The sequence below is a fragment of the Hyperolius riggenbachi genome, chromosome 1, assembly GCF_040937935.1.
Source record: "Hyperolius riggenbachi isolate aHypRig1 chromosome 1, aHypRig1.pri, whole genome shotgun sequence".
In the NCBI taxonomy this organism is placed as follows: domain Eukaryota; kingdom Metazoa; phylum Chordata; class Amphibia; order Anura; family Hyperoliidae; genus Hyperolius; species Hyperolius riggenbachi.
This window is the reverse complement of record NC_090646.1, coordinates 657,098,871-657,123,410: the sequence shown is the minus strand read 5'-3', so window position 1 is coordinate 657,123,410 and position 24,540 is coordinate 657,098,871. Positions and strand designations below refer to the sequence as shown.

Genomic DNA, 24,540 nt, shown 5'->3' with positions numbered 1-24,540 from the left:
CCAACATGCGCTATTTTTCGGTCCGGATCATCCGGCCCACGCACCTGGACCGGAGCCTGACTGCACCATCAGGATATAGAAACCTATGGGGAACGGAAAGCACAGAACACACTGGCTACAAACACCTGACGTTCTACCCCACTTCCTATGCGTATCATAGCGGCCATTTTGGATGGGGACACATGGGCCCAGCATGTCTGGAGTGGAGCAGCAGTGACACACGTGCTGGAGCTGTTTGGCAGTATTTCGGGAGGTGGAGGTGAGGCCTACAGCGGAGGACCAGATTCTACAGGTGCACCTTCTGCAGACCCCAACAAATTTTAAAGTATTTTGTTTTTTTTGTTTTTTCCCCACAGATCCGGATGGCAGCCTGAAGCAGTCCTGATGCAAACGGACCGGATCCGGATCGGAACTGTATGGTTCCAATCCGGATCAGGTCCTGATACGATCCGGATCCGGTCTGTTTGCATGCCAAAACGCAAGTGTGAACAGGGCCACAGACTGAAAAAATTACAGCCCATAAGCAGACAGCCGGTGACACAGGAAGTGGTGACAGTCTGAGTTCCTGAGAGCAAATGCAACAGAGTGTCTACACAGATATAGAAAATCAACTGTGCCTGGAGCCAGTTCAGTCAAAACAGGAACCAGCTTATGTGGACTCTGGAGCACACTGGAACTGTCAGCACTGGTTGCATCCGGTAATGTATTTACAGTACGTACCAAGGAGATTAGACATTCTGAAGACCACTACTACTGCCACCAACTTTCTTGCATTAAAAACCAGGAACAAAAGCTCATGGCCATGTACACGTCTCCAGCCACGGACCACACTAGGTGTGCCACAGACCATAAACACGCCAAGTGGTGCCGTCCCATCAGGCTTTGGTCATCAGTGGAGAGGATAATCCCAAGTTCCAGAAAAACTCAGGATACTGCGCAAATAAACTTACCACAACTTTTTACATAAGTGTCCATCACCTCCGCACTTATTCCATATGGTCCTTTGTCACTGGGAGCATGCTTCCTGAAGAAGTTCTGTGAAAAGAACACCGGGTCATGTGACAACCAACCATGTAGGCATTAGGATTCAATGGTTAAGAAAAAACAGGTTCACCATCAATATAACCAACAAGCAAAACCAATTCCATGAAAAAACAAAAACACACATAATCTGTTGGTGTACATTTACAACAATTACAAAAAAAATAAATCTACTTCTATAAAAGAAAGGTTTCCTTCCCACCTCCTTGGTTAGGACATTTTCCTTTAAAGTGGACCTGAACTCTTGCACAGGACACAGGGAAAACCGAGACAAATGCACCCTGTGGGTTTTTTAGAAAGACGAGCCCAATACCCCCTCATCTTCAAGTAATCACAGGTGTAATTTGATCTCAGCTGTGTCAGCACAGAAATTCGACAGACCACTAATATGTTAACACAGGATGTTAACACTGTCTGCTTCCATGAAAGCAGGAAGTAGACACTGTTACAGCTTATGGATCTCCTGCAGTAAATCTGCAAAGAAATGTTTTCCTATAAAGGTTATGATGCTGTTGCTCATCTTTTAGAGGAGAGAGGAAGTTCTGAGTTCAGGTCCGCTTTAAGCCTATGTTGGTTATCAGAGGGCTGGAGAGCTTGAGGGTTCTGTATAGTCTCTTAGCTGCTTCCAGCAACTGCGCTCTCCTGGGCAGAGCTCTGACATTGTTCCTACTATCTGCTGAAGCCACGCTGCTAGCGAGAACGGATCAACAAGGGGTTTACTTTTTCGATTAAATGGAAATTCTATGCAGATTGGGATTGGACCAATCAAATGCAGCTGACATAGATTTGGAATTGCCCATTGCCAAACTGAATACAATCCAGGATCAGAATTCGCATCACATGAATGAGCGCTACTCTTGGGAGTCACAGCCCCCAGATGTTCCTGCCACACCTCTGGGATTGCGCTCCCCTTCCTCACTGGCTCCTCCTCTTCTTTCAGTCCCTAGCACTTCCAACAGCTTCTTACACTCCTCCTTCCTGATGTTGCCTGGCACAGCAAACTAGTGGTAGCTACGCATAGCTCCGCCGCTCAGAATTATGGTTACAACTTGCTGGAGCACCGGCTTATAGCTGATGTGCTCCACCTTGCATGCATTCCTGCTCCACGTCACTCTCATGCCTTCTTCAAAACTTGGAAGGAGAAAGCATTGGAGCGACATACAAACGCGAGTGAAGTAGAGCACATTGGCTATAAGCAATGACCCTCTCCCAGCGTCAGCAAGTTGTAATCTTAAAGCGGAATAAAACCCTGCATTTCTTCTTTGCTCTAATAGATTATTTACAGCATATTATATGCAACAAGCATTTTTTTTTTTTTTTTACTAGAACAGCATTCAAAGGGTTAAACACAGGCCTTAGAAGCTCCCCTGCAGGGAAAGCTGGAGGAATCGAACTAGAGATAATGTTATCTTGTGTTTAATTGTATCAAGTGAGAAAAGTAAACAACCGCTTCTGACACTACAAGCTCTCCTGAAGACAGTGAGACAATCAGAAAGCATCAGAAATCATTTCTGCTTACGTTAGAAGATAAATAAAGCAGTTATGAATAAAATGCAAAGTCAGCTTTCAGAGCAAAAAAAAAAAAAAAAAAAAAAGTACTTTGGGAATGTATAATTTCTAAATGAATAATCATACCTATGCACAAAAGCAAATATAATAACTGTATGGCATATAAAAAGTAGGAAAACATGGTTTTATTGAATATTATGTCAGGGTTTTATACTGCTTTAATTCTGATTAGGAATAGCGGAGCTATGCATAGCTCACCTGACATCTACAGTACATCTCAGGATTTTATTGCTCTGTGCCCCACTGGAGGAGATTTTCCCTGACTCTGCTCGCAAGGTGGAACATGAATAAAATCTTCTAAATAAAAACCTCAGAAAAATGTTCTAAAACTTCTGTGTGCAATAAAAAAGGGTTAAGTGGTAAGGCCCAGTAGAATGATGTGCACAGAAGAAAAAAGGCATGCAAGAGAGACAAGTTCATAATTTCACAGGCTTGTGTAAGTAAGGACCGGATGAGTTTGTCCGTGGCCAGAAGAAACCTATTCAGTTTACTTTTATTGAATAGGTATAGACGTCCCCAGTGCTGGAAGGGTGGGCTGTAGAGGGATCTGGGAAGACTGGACCATCCATAGGTTTCGCACCACTGAGGCAAGGGATTTTTTTTTTTTTTTTACAAGGCAAGTCAGATGTCATTTAAAGTAAATTCAAGATAAACTTTTACTCCTTGCAGAATTATGTTCCTTTCATATAGTTCATAGGGCATTCCCCAAGCCAAAACACTTTGTTTTAATACTCAAATTCCCTATAAACTAAACAAGCCTCGCCCACAGCTCCTCCAGCGCCTAGGCACTCTGAGACCCATGTAGCAAGGGCTTATGGGAGCTCAGTCTGGGCAGGAGGAGGAGGAGGAGGTTACAAGCCAGAGATTTCAGAGGCAGAGGGGAGGAGGGAGAAGAGGGGAGTGAAGTTTTCACAGGCTGAGGGCTGGAGATACAGATCAGCTTGTAATGATCACAAACAGAACACGGCTGCCCTCGTATCACAGGAAGAAATAATCCTATACTGTTGAAGCTGTTTGCAGCTAGATTTGCTGTGTAAGCCATCTAAACTTTAGACAAGATATATAGACTAGTTACTGGTTAGCATTTCATCTTGGATCTGCTTTAATGCATTTGTGAACTTGTACTAGAAAATTGAAATCCGGACCTGATTAATGATGCAACCTAGCCATATTGCAGACCGCAGCTTTGTTCCAAAATAGAAGGTTATCACTGCCAATTTTTGTTTGCCGATATTGTCAGCATTTCAATTTTCTAAAATTAACCTTAGAACTAGTTTCCACTACGGATGATTCCAAGCGTTTTGCCACACTCAAATTCCGACGGGGCAACACAGCCTATTGAAATCAGCTATAGGCTACACACGTCAAATTACTGTCTCCTGCTGGAATTGGGCCTTCTTTCCGCAGGTAACAGTTTAGGGTCTGAGTCCTGTACAAATGCTGGAGGCTACAGGCTAGTGGCGGAACAGATAGGTGGAACTTGTCCTCATATGTTTGCTTCTCCTATAATCTGTACAGGACCGCGTCACGGCAATGGGCGTGAATACGGTGGCTCTCCCAGGACCGCCTAACACAGATCGGCGCAAAGTCCTGGGTGAGTGTTTTGCAGGAGATTGCATGTGCTGATGTGTGCGCATCTCCGCTTGGATGATGGAGCCCCGCTACGCCTTCAGTCTCCCTTCGGCGATCACCGCTAGGAGACTGTTAGGAAGTTTCTATTTACTGGGTACAGCGATACAATCTACGGCAGCTCTGTACAGCGCGGATCACCCCTGAGCCTGCCAGGGGGACAGCCGTGTCACACAGCTGTCCCTTTGGCAGGCTCAGGGGTGATCCGCACAATCACAGTGATTGGCTGGCAAGGGGAAGGAGGGGGAGAAAAAAAAACAAACAAACAAAAAAAAAAAAACACAAATTTAAAAATACAAGTATTCATAATAAAATAAACATCCTGGGAGCGATCCCTGCCCACCAACAGAGAGCTCACTTGGTGGGGAGAAAAGGGGGGGGGGGGGGGGGAATAATAATTACTTGTGCGCAGCGAAGCCTTAAAGCTGCAGTGGCCCAATTTGTAAAAAATGGCCTGGTCTTTAGGGGGTCCTGGTCCTCTTCATGCATTTATGCTTAAAGGGAACCCGGGGTAATATAAGGCTGCCATGCATTTCCTTTTAAACCATACCAAGCGCCTGGCAGTCTTCCTGACCCTGCTTCTGTATTATTTTTAGCCATAGACCCTAAACAAGCATGCAGATCACGGGCTCTGACTCAGCTGACTCAAGTTTTTACTGGATTAGCCAAATGCTTGTTCCAGGGTTTTGACTCATGCACTACTTATGCCAGATTAAAAGGGCTGCCAGGCAACAGGCATGGTTTACAAGGAAATAGATATGGCAGTCTCCATATCCCTCTCACCTGGGGTTACCTTTAAGTGTGCTCTAAATGACTTAAAGCAAACCTGAGGCGAAAATAAACGTATGAGAGAATGTGTGGTACAGCTAAGAAACTGAACATTAGTAGCAAAGGGGGGAGGGGGGGGGGGGGATGTTTACCAGTACAGGAAGAGTTAAAAAAAAAAACTTCAGTTCTCTACGCAAAAAAGCTTCTCTGAGTACAGTCCTGTTTTCTGAAGCACTTTAACAGCTAAGAAACCGTGAGAGAGACAGCTTGTGATAAGGTTTTACTGCAGGAAAGTGCAAAGGGCCATTATTTCTGCTTTGTTTAAAGGGAATATCCAAGCTGCAAAATAAAATATTTAGTTACCCGGGACTTCCTCCAGCCCCCAACAGCCGCTGTCCCTTGCTGCAGCTCCGCTCATTTGCTGGTTCCTGGTCCCGATGGTGCAGAGGCCGACCTCGCCAGGTCATCCTCTATTGCGTGGCTGTCAATCACTCGCATGTGATGTGGAGTGTACTGCGCAGGTGCAGTAGAGGGCGACCTGGCGAGGTTGGCCTCTGCACCGTCAGGGGACCGGGATCCAGCGGATGAGAGCGGAGCTGCAGCGAGGGGCTGGAGGAATCCCTGGATAAGTAGATGTCATTTTATTTTGCAGCTCGGACATCCCTTTAATAGCTTAAACGACAGAGGGGTTTTAAAACTGAACAGAGAATTGCACAGACTGTCATTATCCGTTCCATACAACACATCAAATTCATCATACTTTTTTTTGCGCATCGGTTTTGCTTCAAATGACTTATCACATTGACCAACAGCGGAAAGAGGCTCCTCCCACGACACCTACCTGAATACTGCCTTCAGTGGCGAGGACCTCTGCAACCGGCACAGACTGTATAAACTGCATGAATCCTGCAAGAGAAATTACAGGCCATGTTAAAAGGGAACTCCAACGCACACATTTCCCACATAATACTATATAGTCTTAAAGTCACCATGTCTGCCGTATTTCTCAGCAAACTTCCAGACATACAGATGCAGTTTTACACGATCCACTCACTGCTGCGTCGCCACTTCGTGTCTTTTTTCCTCCTTCATTGCTACAGAGAACAGCTGCTCCCATTATAAATCCTGAGTGAAAACATCCATTTGTTGTGCTCCGACCTTGCCCTGAGCTCAGAGAGGCCACTTCTGCTACAGGCTTCCATTAGAAAAACAACAAAATATCCAATAAAAGCTATGAGGCCAACATTAGAGCTAAGAGCACTTCAATGATAGACCGCTGCTCTGTATACAGGAGGAGGACAGGTCTGGAGTAGCGATGGCCATGTCTAGGAGAACTCTTGTAGAAGCATGCGATCAGTTAGGTCAGGTGATAGATATGCATGTCCCTGACTTGCTAGCCATGATCATGTGCTAAAGTAGGATGTTATCACAGCAAATCAGAGCTCAGCAAACCTCAAAACAAATCACATGCTCCTCCATGAGTTCTCTTAGACATGCCCATCACTAGTCTGGAGGAGTCACAGGAGAACCTTATACCACTTTCTTAAAGAGGATCTGTAACATGAAAAGATCCCCTGGGGGGTACTCACCTCGGGTGGGGGAAGCCTCCGGATCCTAATGAGGCTTCCCACGCCGTCCTCCATCCGTCAGGGGTCTCGCTGCAGCCCTCCGTGGAGTCCGGGCAGCGGTGACGTCAATATTTACCTTTGCTGGCTCCTGCGCAGGCGCTCTGACGGCTGTCGGCTCCGAACTACACGGAAATACCCGATCGCCGTCGGATCTGCTCTACTGCGCAGGCGCAAGTTTCCTGCGCCTGCGCAGTAGAGCGGACCCGAATGAGATCGGGTATTTCCGTGTAGTTCGGAACGGAAAGCCGCCACAGCGCCCCCGCTGGAGCCAGCAAAGGTAAATATTGAAAGTACAGTCGGGCCTGTCGCCGGCTGTTCGGAGGGCTGCGGCGAGACCCCCGTGGGACAGAGGACGGCGTGGGAAGCCTCATTAGATCTGGAGGCTTCCCCCACCTGAGGTGAGTACCCCCCAGGGGATCTTTTTAATGTTACAGAGTCTCTTTAAAGATTGTTACTAATAGTTACCCAAGAATGGCAGACAGGGTGTGCACAAACCCAAGTGAAAATAAAACAACTACATTTCACCAAGACAATCATGTTGACTAGTGTTAAATTTGAAATTATTCATTTTAACACTTAACTTTGAATGTTCAAAATCCCATTGTGAAATGCTGGGAATACAAAAGGAGTTTTCTGACAGATTTGCTGGCTGATCGACTTTCCAATAGTTTTTCGGATAGATTTCCATTCACTTACATGAGAAAAATCAATCCGAAAACAATCAAAATCGGATTGGACCTGACTGAAATTATCTATCGAGCCATCTATCTTGGAGAAAAAAAAAAATTCTGTGTATTCCCAGCATAACCCTGCTTGCCTACAGCTGGGCACTTACCCCTACAGGCTTAAATGAATACGATCGATTCACATATTTTTTTCAACAGACACAGGAATTGTTTGGGAAGTGCTGCTAAGTACTGGTGTATACATTTTAGTAGCAACCTCTGTTTGCTGTTATCAAAATACTTTCAAACTTTACTGACGCCAAAACTGACGGCTGACTGAGCCATGAGGAGAGGGGAAATTCCCCTCACACTTCATCAGTTAACTCTATGTGTAGCTCTGTGTGTGATAGAGAGAGAGAGCTCCCAACAGCTGCAGCTCCTGTGTTTCTGACTGACGTGTGTGAAGAGAGCAGAGGAAATTAACTAATTGTCACAGCTTTTCATACTGTTTTTGCTTTCAGAGTTTGATATGTTTGATATTTGCTTTCTGTAGTCTGAAATGCAACTCTGGCTGTGCATTGAAGCAGACACCCCTTCTGCAATTGATTTGTCCCAATATAGCTAAATCCTACCCTCAATAAATTACAGCTTTTATATGTATATCAATCAGCAGCGCCAATCATATAACCCAAACACCTCAATTACTCAATAACTCAATAGTAAGTCCAATGGGTTCGCTGTGGGGTTGTCCAATGGTGAAATACCTCCAGTACGCCTGACGCAAACACGCCCAGAGTCTATCGGTGTGTGGATAGAGGAAGCTCGGATTAACGTGGGGACTGTGGCTAGCGGGACGCCGCACGGCAACTATCTCCACGCTTGCAAGGGCCTTAAGAGCACCGGGCTGTTATGCTTATCCCTACTCTGGAGCTTGTGAGTTGCTAGTAGGCGCAAGAAGCGCAGTTATGTACCAAATGTTTTAACTTACTGCGCAATGAGGATTTTTATGTGTATTTTAGTGACCTTTTATGAGGAAAATAAATACTTTACATCTACAAACGGGTATGCTTCACTGATGTGCCGGGGTGAGGCATTAAACATAAAGCGAGAGATCCACCTGAAAAACGAGGTGGCTGGAATCTGGTGAGCCTCTCCAATTACGGGTGGTGGTGACACGAGTGGATGCACTGGTTGCTCACACTGCACGGGCTTTTGAAGTGTGGATGTGCAAATACAGTATCACGCTATGTATAGTGTGCTCATCTCTTATAGGAGGAGTATCTTCTGAACGGGAGCGCAGTGGATATATTCTGCTAGAAATTACAGCTTTTGCCTCTGATATTTAACATGAAAAGTAGGAAAATGTTTACACAGCTACTTAGACATTATTTGTACACTGTCATTTTAGAACACTTGGGTATTGATAGTATTCCTTTAAATGGAACGTAAAGCGACCATAAGGTCCCGAGTAACTTACCTGGGGCTTCTTCCAGCCCCCAGTAGTCTTCCTGGTGCATCGTATTTCCGCTCTTCCTTTTGCTGCATGCATGGCCCAGAGATGGCGTGTGCCTCGACTGCATTCCCGCTGTTTAAAAAAGTCCAAATGCGCCAAAAGCTTCCAGCTACCGAGCATGCCCAGAAGCCTGCAGCTGGCTGAGTCGGTCAGGTTTCAGAGGGGCACAGCGGCTGAAGGGAAGAAAGCGGAAAGACTACGAGGAGCTAGGAGGACTACAGGGGCTGGAAGAAGCTCCAGGTAAGTTAAACTGGACACCTTACTGTCACTTTAGGTTCTCTATAATGCCTTGTACACGTTAAAAGCAATTTGAAACCATAATGGAAAAAAAACCAAATCCACTTCGTATTAATGCTCTTAATTTATAGACACATTGACAGGTTGCAATAACCCTCCTTTATCAAGCTCTGCCAGTGTCTAATACACATAACATGGTCACCTTTATATACTCTCAGCATGGAGTTTAACCAATTACATTGTATATCCGTCTGAGGTGACCAATCCCCATCCATCATGCAAAGCCGACCTGATAGGGGACTGCTACTTGAAGTGCACAGCGAATAGGAGCCTAGTGCTGTGGGACTCAGTGACCAGGCACATCGATTGGTGGACTACAGGAGTGGAGTCTATTTCCAGATTCGATGAAACCATAATGAAACAAACAAAAAAAGTTCACCCTTCGGACGACTAGCTAAAAAAAAAAGAAAAGAAAGAAAAAAAAGAAAAAAAAAAAGAAAACGACTACAATGACCGACACTGGGTATTCTGCCTGATCCAACTGGCGGATCAATTCAGATGACTCTTGGGCAGATATTGTGCAGTTGGTCAGTGTGTAAAAGCTCAAATGACTGTTCCAGAGCATGCGCCACATGTCGTGTGAAATGTCAGTTTTGTTTGCACGTGCAATTTTTGAACAACCGTCATTTAGAATATTGCTGTGTATGAACATCATGTGCCCAGAAATGCCATTTAATAAAACCTTTGATGATGGAAGGATATTTAAGCATATCTATTGGTTCCTTATAACAGCTATTCACCCCCCCCCCCCCCCCCACACACACACACACTCTTTTTCACTCCTTTCACCATACCCCTTCACTCTGATGAGGCAAACCACCGAAAATTTCACCTCACTTATTTAGAGGGCAGGTTGACAAGTCAATAAAAATTTTAGTGGTCCATGGTTAGCCTAATATAGTTAATGTGTTCTTTAACAAATATTTAAGAACGTTGTTTACTGTTGTACTTGTATTCTTTATTTGTTGCCATCTTGTTTGACTGTTAAAACTGCCTAGATATCTTAGATTTGTTGGTTTCCTGCTGACTTAAAGAGACTCTGTAACAAATTTTTCAGCCTTAGTTCTTCTATCCTATAAGTTCCTATGCCTTTTCTAATCTGCTCTGGCTTACTGCAGTCTTTCCTAACTGCACTGTCTCTGTAATAAATCAATGTATCTTTCCTCTGTCCTGTTTGTCGGGCTAAGGCTTGATTGTGTGGAATTTGCAGGGCTACTTGTGATTGGTAGAAGCGATACACACCCTCTGCAGGCCCCCTGCACACTATGAATGACTCACACACTATGCTTAGCTGAGCCTATTAGAAGCTGGTTAGTTTGTTTGTAAACAGTGCCTAAAACTGTTAATTACAAGCCAGGATTGCAGCAGAGAGTGGCAGAAACAGCACAGAGGGGCACAGGAGAAAATAATGAATAGAATGGCATGCTTTTTATTGTAAGAATATTAGAGTACAGATTCTCTTTAAAGGACTTACGAGGCCAGATGTAAAAATTGTGTACCTGCATGAATTTTGAATGCACGGAGGACGCCATCCGCGCAGTTCCGCCGGGTCCCCGCTGCTTAATCTCCCTCTGGGCCGGCTTCCGACCCCACAGCCCGGGTCAGGCTCCCCTGCCTCCTCAAAAATGGCCGCTGGAGGTTGCCGCGGCTGCGCAGTCCACATAGACACGAGTGCGGCTGCGCAGCTCTAGGGCCTCCCCCTCGATCCACGCTACAGGCTGTCTAGTGTAGCAACCTCCGGCGGCCATTTTTGAGGAGGCAGGAAAACCATGACCCAGGCTGTGGGATCGGGAGCCGGCCCGGGGGGCAATTGAGCAGCGGGAACCCGGCAGAACTGCACGGAGGGCGCGGATGGCATCCTCCGTGCATTCAAAATTCATGCAGAGATTTAACTTTTTTTTTTTTTTTACATTTTGCCTCGTAAGTACTTTAAGTTGGCCACTAATCATACACTCTCATCCAATTGTATCAAATCTATGCAGTATAGGGGTAAATCTAGTGAATATATATTGAAGGGATCATTTAGGCAGTTCTCTTATATCACATAGAAATGGTAAGATTGGATGAAAAAGATTGAATCATTAGTGGCCACCATAACTGATCTCCTGAACTACAGGTAATTCAGTTGCATACTCATACAATTTGCATTTAAATGCATTTTATTTTAAACTATTAAAACTTTAATAAAAACTATTAAAAAAAAAAAGCTATTTGAGGGACGTTGGAAGTTTGCGCGCCGACCAGTGTGTGTACGGATCTTAAAGTTGACCATCAAGAGTGCAATTTTCAGTAAAGAATCGCTCCAAGCAATCAGATAAGTGGGATTGGATTGGCAGAAAAACTCCAATGTCCCAAATAGACCATGAACAAATCTAAAAGTGATCGTTCAATGAAAATGCAGTCATAGTTCCTGCTGTAGTGCGGGTATGCTGGGATATGTAGTATGGCAGGAGGATGTAGTGTGCAGGGCAGAGCAGATTCTGGACTCCTTTTGCATCTATACAATGTTTATACTTCCTTATCTGAATTGCTTTTAGAGTTTGCTTTACACACAATCACAATGAACTAAAAAGTCTGTTTAGCGTGGTTACCGTGTTTGGTACTTGTCGCCAGGACCTTATATGGAGTTAGCTTCAGATCAAGATTCTCCTTCCACAAGAGCTGTAACAAAGAGAAGTGTGGTCACTCAGAGGGCAGAAGACTTGGACCGCAAGAGGTGCGGATAACAGAAAATCATAAGGCAGGGGTCACACATCAGTGCAGAAACTTTGTTCACATGAACATTTTACAGGCACTGTGTGCGTTCGAGTTTTTCCACGCGCCTTCTTTCAGCTAAGGAAAGTCAATGAGGATTCACATGCAGTGAGCCAATTTATGCTGCAAGAAGCACTTTTTTCGTGCATGTGAAAATACAATTTAACAAAAGTGTGAATCTCAATCGACTCATTGTGTGTTCAGCGAAGACTTTTTCTTGCAATTTCACATGTGATTTTTGATTAGTGTGAACCCTGGCTTAGTCTGAGAGTACACAGAATCACACATAATGCAAATCTATGCTTTGTGTTTTGTTTTTTTGCAATCCAACAGCAAGCGAAACGGAAATGCATGAAGGCGGCACAAAATGCAAATGGGAAAAAAAAACCCTGCAGAAATACAATGTTCTGTATTTATAGAACTATGGCATCTTCACACACCACATCTGAATCCCCATATTCATGTTATTGTGCATAGCATGGATATGGGGATTTAGATGCGGTGCGTGAAGATGCCATAGTTCTATAAATACAGAACATTGTATTTCTGCAGGGTTTTTTTTTCCCATTTGCATTTTGCTGGGGGAGATTCAGATGTGTACTTGCACAAGTCTTGGGGACAAAGCTTCCGTATAAAAGTCGTCGCCAGGAGACTTGGGTGCACGATACAGCCGGTATATGGCTGACCCTGCTCCTGCAGAAGTCCCGGCAGTGTTAACCACCCTGGCATTCTATCAACATTGCCAGGGTGGCAGCGCAGCACTTTTTTTTTTTAAATCATGTAGCTAGCCTAGCCTACATGATTCCCCCCTCCCTGCGGCGTCCCTCCCTACCCTTCGATCGCCGCCGGCGCATTAGCCAGTCCAGAAATCCCGTTCTGAACAGGATTTCCTTTAGGGCTTCCCCGTCGCCATGGCGACGATCGGGATGACGTCATCGACATGACGTCATCCGGAGTCCCGATCCACCCCGCAGCGCTTCCTGGCACTGATTAGCCAGGCTGCGCACGGGGTATGCGGGGGGGCTCCTTTCGCATCGGGTAGCGGCTACCGCTAAGGAGGTTAATTACTACTCCCCCTCCAGGCTGCCATGGATGGTGGGGAATAATGTAATTTGGCTTCCAGCTATTGCTGGCGCCTGCATTATTGTGTTTTAAAAATAACTTCAGTTCTGTCTTCTGACAGTGTCTAAGTTACTCAGTGTGCGCTGCTATAGCTGTAATTCCTATTATGGCCTATGGTGGCGCCGGCTGCGCCCAAATCACCTGCGCTGTTATTCCAGCACTTGCTGCAGAGATGCCAACAAGTGAAAATGTGGCTTTACAAAGCACTGTACAGTAATACATACATTATCTGTTAGAACGGATCTGTTCAGTTACAGTTCAGTTGTTACAGTACCATTTTGCCATATGCCCCCCAGACCCCCATTACCAAAGCAGATTTTGCTGGCTAGACCAGTCTGTTTTGTAGTCAGTGTGTACCACAGGATCCATTTCTCATTGCACCCCCAATGCAGTGCTTCGGTGTACAATTCTGTTCCGCTGGGCTCCGCACTCCGGGGGAAAAAATAAAAAAAACAAAAACAAACAGCAGCACCAGAGTTGCGGTCCGTTCAACGGAGCAGGCAGAACAGGATCTATTCCATCGGACGAATGTGAATGGATCCGCAGGTAAACATTGGATTTGTTTGCATCTGTGGACTGTTTTAGTGCCAGTGTGAATCAGGCCTAGTGTTTTACATATGTGATTATGGTTCCTCTTTGGCCCAAATCCAAGTTGCACACAGTTTGCACACTCAAACTTCCTGTCTATTTTGATTGGTGTCCTTCCAAACGGCATACAACTTGCATGAAAGTCACTGACCTTCGCTGCTAGGGAGTTCGGACACCCTCACGCTTTCAGGATATGGCTATTGTGCGTTTTTTTTTTGTGCGCGTTTTCTGCACAGAAAAATTGAGAAAGCATGTTTTTCCCGCGCCGGCAAAATAAAAATAAAAAAAATAAAAAAAAAAACATCCTTGCGGGATAACTTTGCACATTTTGTCACTTTTCTCTATCAATTACATTAGCTGCTGTGAAAAAATATGCACGTTTTACTGCATACAAACACACATAGGCCCATATGCAATTCACTTTTTCACCTGTGTTTTCTCCTAGGTGATATTTTTAAACTTGTCAATAAAACGGCCTTTAAGCCCACAGAAGGCAAGAAAATGATTAAAATAATTTTGATAGTACTTTTTCACCAACCTTTTGGTACTTTTTTAGTTGAAAAGTGCTGGAAATGTATTTAAAATCAAAGATGAAAAATTATCTCCTAGGTGAAAACTCAGGTGAAAAAGACAATTGCATATGGCCCATGGTGTGCAGAAAACTGAAAGACTGAAAGTGTGTCCCCTGCCTGCAGAGCAGATATGTGACTTTACCCAAGGTTCTGTCAGGCCCTTAACCAGCTGAGCGGTCTGGACGAGCTCAGCTCGTCCAGTACCGCCGGAGCCTGCCGCTCAGGCCCTGCTGGGCCGATTTGGCTCAAATAAAAAGCAGCACACGCAGCCGGCACTTTGCCAGCCGCGTGTGCTGCCTGATCGCCGCTGCAGTGCGGCGATCCGCCGCATGCAGCGGCGAAAGAGGGTCCCCCAGCCGCCTGAACCCAGCGTAGCTGGAACAAAAAGTTCCGGCCAGCGCTAAGGGCTGGATCGGAGGCGGCTGACGTCCATGACGTCACTGCGCTCGTCGCCATGGTGACGAGGTAAGCGAAACACTCATTGCGGCCTTCCGTGTTATTTCTGGCCGCCGGAGGCGATCAGAAGAACGCATCCGGAGCGCCCTCTAGTGGGCTTTCATGCAGCCAACTTACAGTTGGCTGCATGAAATAAGTTTTTTTTTATATTAAAAAAAAACCCTTCCGCGGCCTCCCTGGCGATCTTATCAGAACGCCAGGGTGGTTAAAGAAAATTTGTATATAAAACAAAAAAAAAAACAAAAAAAAAAAAAAAAAGGCCTCTGGGGGTTACTTACCTTGGCAGGAGGAAGCCTCAGGATCCTAATTAGACTTCCCCCGTTCCTACAATACAGTGCTGCGACCACCAGAGCAGCGGCAAGGAAAATATGTAAAATATGTAGTGCAGGCGCAGTAGCAGCTCTTCATTTGTGCTAAGGCGGAAATAGCTGAGCCTCATCGTATCGGCTCTACTGAGCAGGTGCGAGTCGTTTGCGCCTGCGCAGTAGAGCGGATCGATTGGGCTTGACTATTTTAGCCCAAACAAAGAGCCACTAGTGCACCTGTGCAGGATCGTGGTAGGTAAATATTGCTGCTCATGCACAGTATTTTTTTTAGCCTTTGGCGAGGAAGTTTTTGGAGAGCCAGTGCTGAATTTCTCAGGCAATATAGGGGACGGGGAAGCCGCACTGGGACCCTGAGGCTTTCCTCTCTCGAGGCAAGTATCCCCCCCAGAGCAGTGCTGTCCAACTTCGCGGGCATGGAGAGCAGTTTTTTCCCAGGCCACATGGTGGTGGGCTGGCAGATGTCGCCCACAAAATGCACTCAGATCGGCTGCAGATTCACCCACAAAACGCCGTCAGAGTGGCTGCTATAATGTAATATTTCCAGCCCCCCTCAGCTCCCCTCCCCTCATTTCCCCGTGCTGCCACCGCCTCACCTCTCAGATCGGCGGTGGGCAGGAGATCGGAAGGAACCAGACACCAGCACACGGCAGCCGCGTGGTGAATTTAAACGCAGGAAGTGACATCATCGGTCACGTCCAGCATTTAAAGTCCCCCGTGCGCCGGTGTGGCTGGTTCCTTCCTATCTCCTGCCCACCGCCGATCTGAGAGGTGAGACGGTGGCAGCACGGGGGAATGAGGGGAGGGGAGCGGAGGGGGGCTGGAAATATTACATTATAGCCGAGGAATGGGGGAAACTTTTTTTTTTTTTTTTTTTTTTTTTAAATCTCCTCAGCTCTGGGGACTCGGGGGCTAACACTGCCATAGCAGAAGGATGTGGCCCGCCAGTTGGACAGCACTGCCCCAGAGGGAGATTTTTTTTTTTTTGTTACAGGTTCTCTTTAAAGCAACCCAAACATCCACCAACCGCCACAGAGCAGTCACCCGCGCCATTCATACAGAACAGGCAGCCCTGACAGGCAGGGAATAAGCAAGCAATTGAACGGACTAATTGATTGTTGGACATCTGATGGAGTATGGCAATTAAACCCTCATCTGTTAATGGTGGGGAAAACCAATAACTGCAATACGCCCGGCTGTTAATTGTAGGTCTGCAGATAAAACACACTTTATTCTGTAATTAACAGTTCCGTCGGGAAGGAGAAATGACTCCTTACAGAACCTTAAAGGGAACCTGAGGTGAGAGGTATATGGAGGCTGCCATATTTATTTCCTTTTAAGCAATACCAGTTGCCTGGCAGCCATGCTCAACCTCGGCCTATAGTACCCGAGCAAGAATGCAGCAAGCGTGCAGTTCAGCCATCTGTGTGAATTAAGTGCAGTGGATGCGGTGGATCATGCAGTGGATGCGGTAAGCACTTCTGCTGAGAATGTGCCGGCGTTCACCTTACCCGCCATTTCCATCCACTGCATTTGCGTCGTTCCTGCCCTCTCTTTAGCCGCTCATCCCGGAGACCAGGAAGGGTGGGACTTAATTGCTGAATTGTAAAACCTACCCAGCAACTGGGAGGATTCTCATATACCCATCATGAACCAATGAGTATTCTCCTGTTGCTGAAGGATTTCTATTGTTTTTCTGCAAACCAATGAGGTGCCCCATGCTTCTGCTGGTCACCGATCCCCTGCAGTGGACTGAATGGCGGCGGTAGAACCAGAAATCCACGGGACAGTTGAGCATCTTTCATGTGGCGATCAGCCTAATGGGAAGGAACACCATCCGTTATCTTAGGCTCACATTATATCCAATTTGTGGCGAGACCGTGTTACGTGTGGGGTAAAATGCAGTGCAGTCCGTGCACATTGTGTTTGCATGCCAGTTGACAACGTATAATGGTAACAAGGGGGCGGCACAGGGGATTTCGTACTGTTGGATTGCCAGGACACCGGACGACAGGAGAAGCCTTGTTAGGATCCAGAGGCAAGTGTTCCCCAGGTTTTTTGGGGGGTTTTTTGTTTTCTGTTATCAATTTTCTTTAAATGCAAGTTGCCCCATGACACTGTACACATCGTAGTACAAACCGAAATCAGTCCCACCTACCTTATCCATCAGGGAAATGATCTGCAGAATCAGCTGGTCCTGCCGTAAATCATCCCCGTGTTTAAATATGACCGGATATTTACCGCCGTCTTCTGTTTTGAAATACAGCTTGGCAGGCATCAGAGCGCTCTGCAGGAGGCAAAAAATAAAAAGCACAGGGAATAAAAGCAAGCACAGCACAGCGATGGGAGGACTAAAGCCTCGAACAGACGCTCATCAAAAGTCAACATTCATATCATGCTTTTCTCCTGGCTGATTTAAAGCTGCAGCCACTAGGGGCGCACTCTATAGGCAGTAGCAGTGTTGGGGAGTCTCGTCCAATGATTCCTTACTGAATAGGTGCTGGCTTACTGAACAGGACGAGCAGAGATTTGAACCCAGGTCTCCTGTGTCAGAAGGCAGAGCCAAATGACAGGGGTCACCGTATCCAAGCCATGATGTGCTCTACCGCGCAGGCACACTGTCCGCACCTGCATAGAGCGGATCCAATTAGGCTCAGCCATTTCTGCCTGAAATCAAACGAAAGCCGCTACTGCGAATGCACGAGGCTCACACAGGATCGTTATGAACCTGGCGCCCCAGTAGTAGAAAATACAGGCGCTCCTTCCAATAACTTTAAGCTTTCTGCCAGCTGCTTCTGGTAACCACTTCCAGCATGGTGTCAACTCGTGTACAAAACCACAGCGCTTTGGCACTTTCTCAATTCTCTGCAGGTCACCACATTGCTCAAAAAAGGTATATGTGGGTGACAATCACCACTATTGGGCATTTATTGCTTAAACAAAGCCACAAATTTATTCAGATCCATAAAGGAATTCCACATACATTCACTTACTTCTGGGGTCCTTTCAACAGGGACCCTTAGAATTTCCCGGAGGAGGGCGAAAGGCCGAAACCGGTAGGAACTGGAGACTGGGCATTGCTGACATATGGATGTTTCTGTGCGCGCTGTCGCACTATATGCGTTATGTATGCTAACAGTCGCTGAGCAATAAGAGTCCCTGAGCAATTTGAGAAATAAGTGACCAACATCTGTGCTTTTTTTGGGGGAATGGTGACCAGCAGAAAATTAAGTGCCAAAGCGCTGTGGTTTTGTACAAGAGGTGAACCTGGAGCCCAGCAGGATTTTCAGTGGCTGACAGCGCAGGAACGGAGAGACTGTGGAGGATGGGGGAAACCCCATTAGGATCCAGAGACTTCCCCCAGCCGAGGAAAGTACACCCCTGGGGGATTTGTTTTTTTTTTTTTCACCATGTGTCGCTAAAGTCTATAAATTCAAATAAATACGATTAATAAGATTAGGCCACACTGCATGCAGCTTCCTCTCCTAAATAGACAAGTGTACTGGTAAGTGCTGTCAGAGTTGGGATACCCACTTCTCAGTTTCTAGCGGCCCCATTGCCTGACGTACCTAGTCAAAACTAATAGCTTGCTACACTCACACTGATGACCTCATTTTTTTACTCGCCAATCCCATCTGCCCAGGAATGGCCAATGAGATGTTAAAGTGAACCTCCAGACTAAAAATCTACTCCGCAGCACTGAAAAGGCCTGGTGTTTCTTTAACAGTTTCACAGCATCAGCACTTTGTTTTTCTTACCCAAGCTTCAGTTTTAGCTGCACAGAAGAAAACTGCCCGGGCATTTTTCCCCTGATGCTGTGCAAAGCATGATGGGATTTCTGAGGTTCTCCATCTGCTGTTTGGTGACTTTTTAATTTGAGATTTGAAGCCTAGCGTGCGCAGCTGGGAGGGGTGATCAGGACACAGGACAGTTGGAACTGTGTCTCATGCTCCCTGTCACCTCCTTTCAACCAAAAAGATGGCTGCCCTCATGAAATCACAAACATTTGCCCTTTTCTTTTAAAACAAGATGGGTAAGAGATTACTTATCTATTTTAAATTAACATAACTAATGTAACTTAATGATAGTTTGTTTAGGCTGAAGTTTCCCTTTAATAAGTTTATAGAGATTTATGGGAGCAGACATGGTGCCATGCTGCGTAGGAGGCGTACCTTGAATAGTGTGGCTTTCTCGGGAATGATTCCTCGGATCTTCACCTGGGGCTCCAGAGGCAGAGGGATGGGCTCAATCATCTCTGACAGATTCATCTTCTCGTTGTCTGCCAGTAACGCCTGCAGCCTCTCGTTCTGAGAACGGCAACAGTGCAATGCATTATGGGAGCAGAACAGAAACACACAGCTTTACAAAACACAGAAAATCAGATACAGACTTGTGAATCTCCTACATGTAGCTCCTTTAAGATTTACTTCTAAAGGACTATTGTCATGAGAAGGATATAGAGGCTGCCATATTTCTTTCCTTTTAAAGGAAACCCGAACTGACATGTGACATGATGAGATAGCCATGTGTAAGTAGTAGTACAGTGCCTAGCACACAGATCACTATGCTGTGTTCCTTTTTTATTTGTCTTAAAGAGTTAAATATCAGGTATGTAAGTGGCTGACTCAGTCCTGACTCAGACAGGAAGTGACTACAGTGTGACCCTCCAACTATTAAACACTTTCCCAGCAGAAAATGGCTTCTGAGAGCAGGAAAGATATGAAAAGGGAAATTTCTTACCAGTGAGGGTCACACTGCAGTCACTTCCTGTCAGGACTGAGTCAGCCAATTAAACACATGATATTTAATTTTCAGGCAGAGAAAGGGGAAAAAAAAAAAAAAAAAAAAAAAAGGACCAGCATAGTTATTTGTGGGCTAGGCACTGTATATACACATGTGTATCTCATGTCACTTCGGGTATCCTTTAAGCATTGCCAGTTGCCTGGCTATCCTACTGATCCTCTGCCTTGAATACTTTTAGCCATAGACCCTGAACAAGCATGCAGCAGATCAGGTATTTGACATTATTATCAGATCTGAAAAAGATAATTATTTCTGGTGTGCTTCAGACACTACTGTAGCCAAATAGATCAGCAGGGCTACCAGGTATTGCTTAAAAATAAATATGGCAGCCTCCATATTCTCACGAATGCTGTGGAGTCTGTACAAAAATCATCCAACTCGACTCAGTTTATGAAGCCACAAACTCTAGGTACTAAACATTGCTTCAACTCATTGACTCCACAGCCTTGCTTCTCACTACAGTAGACCTTTAAAGGGGTACCGGGCGTTACACTGCCCACACTAAAACCATAATGCCAAGTGAATGACAATGGCCCTTTGGCATCATGAGATGGAAGTTCACTGCCGACGACATCCCAAGGCCATCGCTTTACCTTGAAAGCTAATGAAAGTGTATAAATAGATGAATAAATACTTTACTATTCTCTTCTAGGTCAGCCAATATCTTCACCCTTTGCAAGCTGACAAATGGCCATCATCACCTCAGATATAAGGGGATAATCAATTAAAGCCAAACAATAAGGAGGAGTGGTGATCACAGGAAATGATAAAATCCTCCTAAACGGGGCACTGACCAATGAGGAGTGCGCAGACCAAGCGGCATGCCAGTACTAGTTGAGGAGAAGCTTTCTGCTATTTGCTTGCTCAGAAGATTCCATGGAATAAACCAGTACCTGCATATGGGGTGCATGAAATAGAATGGACACTGCTGCCAATACAGCATACAGGAATGAACTCACAGATCATCTGATCTCTGTTGTGTTCAGAGTCACTTTAACCTCCCCGGCGTTCTATTGAGATCGCCAGGGAGGGTTTTTTTTCAATTAAAAAAAAACTATTTCATGCAGCCAACTGAAAGTTGGCTGCATGAAAGCCCACTAGAGGGCGCTCCGGAGGCGTTCTTCCGATCGCCTCCGGCGCCCAGAACAAACAAGGAAGGCCGCAATGAGCAGCCTTCCTTGTTTGGCTTTCCTCGTCGCCATGGCGACGAGCGGAGTGACGTCATGGACGTCAGCCGACGTCCTGACGTCAGCCGCCTCCGATCCAGCCCTTAGCGCTGGCCGGAACTGATTGGTCCGGCTGCGCAGGGCTCGGGCGGCTGGGGGGGACCCTCTTTCGCCGCTGCTCGCGGCGGATCGCCGCAGAGCGGCGGCGATCGGGCAGCACACGCGGCTGGCAAATTGCCGGCTGCGTGTGCTGCTTTTTATTTGAAGCAAATCGGCCCAGCAGGGCCTGAGCGGCAGCCTCCGGCGGTGATGGACGAGCTGAGCTCGTCCATACCGCTCAGGAGGTTAAAGGACAACTGTTGGAATAAATGTGGCAGCTTCCATATCCCACTCTTTTAAGCAATACCAGTTGCCCAGCTGCCCTGCTGACCCTCTGCCTCTAATACTTTTAGCCTTAGACCCTGAACAAGCATGCAGCAGATCAGGTGTTTCTGACATTGTCAGATCTGACAAGATTAGCTGCATGCTTGTTTCTGGTGTGATTCACACTACTGCAGCCATACAGATCAGCAGAGCTGCCAGGCAACTGGTATTGTTTAAAAAGGAAATAAATATGGCAGCCTCCATATTCTTCTCACTTCAGATGTCCTTTACGTTTTAATTTACAAGCAGTTTGTGGAACCTGATTGGTTGCCATGAATCTATTCCTCCTCGAGGCCCCTGGTAATGGATCTGCACAATGTGGGCCTGGAACGCCAGGCTGCAGCAGGACAGGATTGGAGTGTTGTCAGGGGTGGACACAGACAGACAATCTTACCTTTTTTTTCCTGTTGCCACTTTCACGCTGTACTGCCTTCATGAGATGAACCAGCCTATCCACGAAGGTTTGCTGCGTCGCCAGCAGGGAGCGCATCACTCGCACAGACTTATCGCCCTGAGTCAGAGAAGAGAGCAGGAATGAGGTCCGCACGCTTATCACTCACATGTGTCATATGCTGTATGGGCTGATGAATCTGTCTGCCCGCTTCAGAAGCCAGGCTCTGTGCACAGCATTGTGGGTAATCACACATGCCAGCCGTTTAATAGCTCAACCACTCAGAGGCCGTAACTTTCAGAAAAACACAATATCAACAGCATTGTCTACAAATATAACTCTACAAGTACAGTATCAGTGGTTACTGTGCTTCAAATAGTATTGTGATTAATAATACAATCTTACACCCCCACCCATGTTACAAGATGCACCCATGACGCCAAGTGTGCCCAGTATGTAACCCCAAGAAGCTCAAGGCTCTTCTGAAGCCGCATGTCAAGATAAACAACTTTAAGATCCTGAAATTCGATATGAGTTAGGATGAAGATTACCCCACTCCCCCCAGCAATAACAGCTCATTCAGGATACGGAAGACCTCCATCTCTCCACATTACCTTCAGTAGTGCCTGGCTGAACCTCCTCATGACATTCAGATACATCTCATGTGTGCGAGGGTCTCTGAGCTGCGTGTCCTGATCCTCACACTCCACTATGACGTACCTGACAGACACAATCACTGATCAGTGCACTGACAGACAGCAATACACCAAGAGAACACAATGGCCTCAAGTCACTAAAGGCAGTTTGAGGGGGGGAAAAAAAAAAAAAAAAAGTTTGGTAAAAATACCACATTCGGTATTTTACATTTTTATCCCAAATTCTGAACTTCCAAGAAGTTTGGTAATATAAAAAAAAAAAAAAACGAACAAAAAAAAACCTGTTTCAATTCACTAAGCCTTGCTCGCTGTAGAAAGCTGTGCATCCTTTTAGATGTGCATCTCTGCTAACGAGAGAGCTTTCTGTGTATAGATATGCACATTTAAATGGATATAGAAAAGCCTTTTTATTGGCCTCCTCCTGCGCTGCCATTCTGAAGTCCTGCCCACCACAGTATTGGATCAAATGGGATAAGAAGAAGAAGAGCGGTGTGGCTCCCCTATACACTGTCTGCTACATAAGTCAATGTTACCGCATGGAGATTGTGAGATACGGCTGCTCAGAGCTGTAAGTAAATACCAAATACTTTCACTTGATTTCCCGAATGCTTTAATCTTTGTGAAATGCAGTTTCTTGACATTTGAGGCATTTACCTCACTAGTCGGTAATTTTGCCTTCCAGTGCAGTAATAGGTTTAGTGAATTGGCATTTAGCAAGGTGATCAGTAAAATCAGCTGTTTTCTCTATCATAGAATGCAGTAATGCTTGGTGAATTGAGGCCAATGTGTTCACTATGTCCCATAAACTAAAGGATCTATTCCAAGACTGGCTTAAGGCACATGTACACACACACAGAACATTTAGAGGGACATCGGGGCGGCAGACATGACATGGTGGGCAGGGTGAGCGGCGTGCACACAGGTATAGGCCGTCGCGTGAGCAAGTTGATCTGCCCAGTGGTTCACTTGCCGAGTGGCTGTTGGGAGACCACTGTACACACTCCAGAATATCGACTGAGGTGGTCATTATTGGCCAACTTTAATCTAGTGTGTGTACAGAGCTTTAGGCCTCTTTCACAGTGGGATGTTAAAGTCGCACGTTCCAACAACATGTAACGCACAATAACTCAAGGCAATGAAAAATCAATGGGCTGTTCACAGTGCCCACATTGCGTTGGTGTCTAATGCTGCACGTTAAATGAAAGTGCTGCATGCTATGCGTTATACACGGTTTTAGCTGCGTTAGACTGTTTGCACATACTCCGTATTTTTTTTTACGCATGCGCCGTTTTCTTTCTATCACTGTGCGACGAAAACAGCGCACCAAAACACAGGGCTACATAACGTCCAAGTACTAGTCTTTCAATGCGTTGCATTAGGGGCACGTTGTGCGACCTTAACGTCACATCAAACGCAACATCTTACTGTGTAAGAGCCCTTAGGGTACATACGTACAATCTTGGCTGGCCAATCTTACCTCTTCCATGTAGTATGAGAGCTTACGTACAAAATCTGTTTATAGTATTCAAAGTCTGTCAGCCCTCATGCTACATGGAAGAGGTAGAAATGGCCAATACATACCCCATTCAGACAGAAGTACAAGCAGTGGTCATTGGATACACACCAGTACAGGTAGTTGGCCAGGGTGGAGTTCTTGCAGGCTCGGGAGATGAGGAAGGTGCACAGATCTTGCTGGAGGGTAGAAATGACACATGAATGCAGACAATAGTAAGTAACAGCATATCAGCAGCAGCATGAGCAGCTCAGTACAGGCCAGGGAAAGCGGACCTCTGCTGAATAACTGAGCACAGAGGCAGCTGCAGATCACACCTGGTTTCCTGTTTTTGTTCGCAAACTATTCTTGGGTATATTTCATCTAGGACAGGGGTGTCAAACGGAAATACAAAGTGGGACGACATTGAACACTGGGACCTAGTCACAGGCCAACCTCAATGCCTACTGGCCACCTTCCTACCATATAAAAAGTTCCCAGATGGCCCTCCTCCCTCCCCTATACAGTTCCCTGGTGGTTAGTGCTTCCCCCTCCCTCCCCATATGGTTCCCAAGTGTTCTAGGTCTTCACCTTCAATATAGCTTCCCTAATAGTCTAGAGTGGGCCAAACATAATGCAAAGTGGGGAAACCCCTTGATGGCCAAATGTAATGGCGCTGAGGGC

At 45.9% G+C, this 24,540-nt stretch overlaps 1 protein-coding gene across 3 annotated transcripts in view; it reads right to left on the bottom strand.

Annotated features, from left to right (window-relative positions):
* The window catches only part of PIK3C3 (phosphatidylinositol 3-kinase catalytic subunit type 3), a 206,968-nt gene that overhangs the window by 106,429 nt on the left and 75,999 nt on the right, over positions 1-24,540 (bottom strand). For all 3 annotated transcript variants that reach the window (XM_068252072.1, XM_068252086.1, XM_068252078.1), the window contains 8 exons: positions 23,989-24,056; positions 22,323-22,428; positions 21,712-21,828; positions 19,098-19,232; positions 17,084-17,212; positions 11,702-11,771; positions 5,849-5,913; positions 951-1,035 (listed from right to left, as the gene is read on the bottom strand). In XM_068252072.1, coding sequence (XP_068108173.1) covers positions 951-1,035; positions 5,849-5,913; positions 11,702-11,771; positions 17,084-17,212; positions 19,098-19,232; positions 21,712-21,828; positions 22,323-22,428; positions 23,989-24,056 — 775 coding nt within the window. The remainder of the gene's footprint in view (positions 1-950; positions 1,036-5,848; positions 5,914-11,701; positions 11,772-17,083; positions 17,213-19,097; positions 19,233-21,711; positions 21,829-22,322; positions 22,429-23,988; positions 24,057-24,540) is intronic.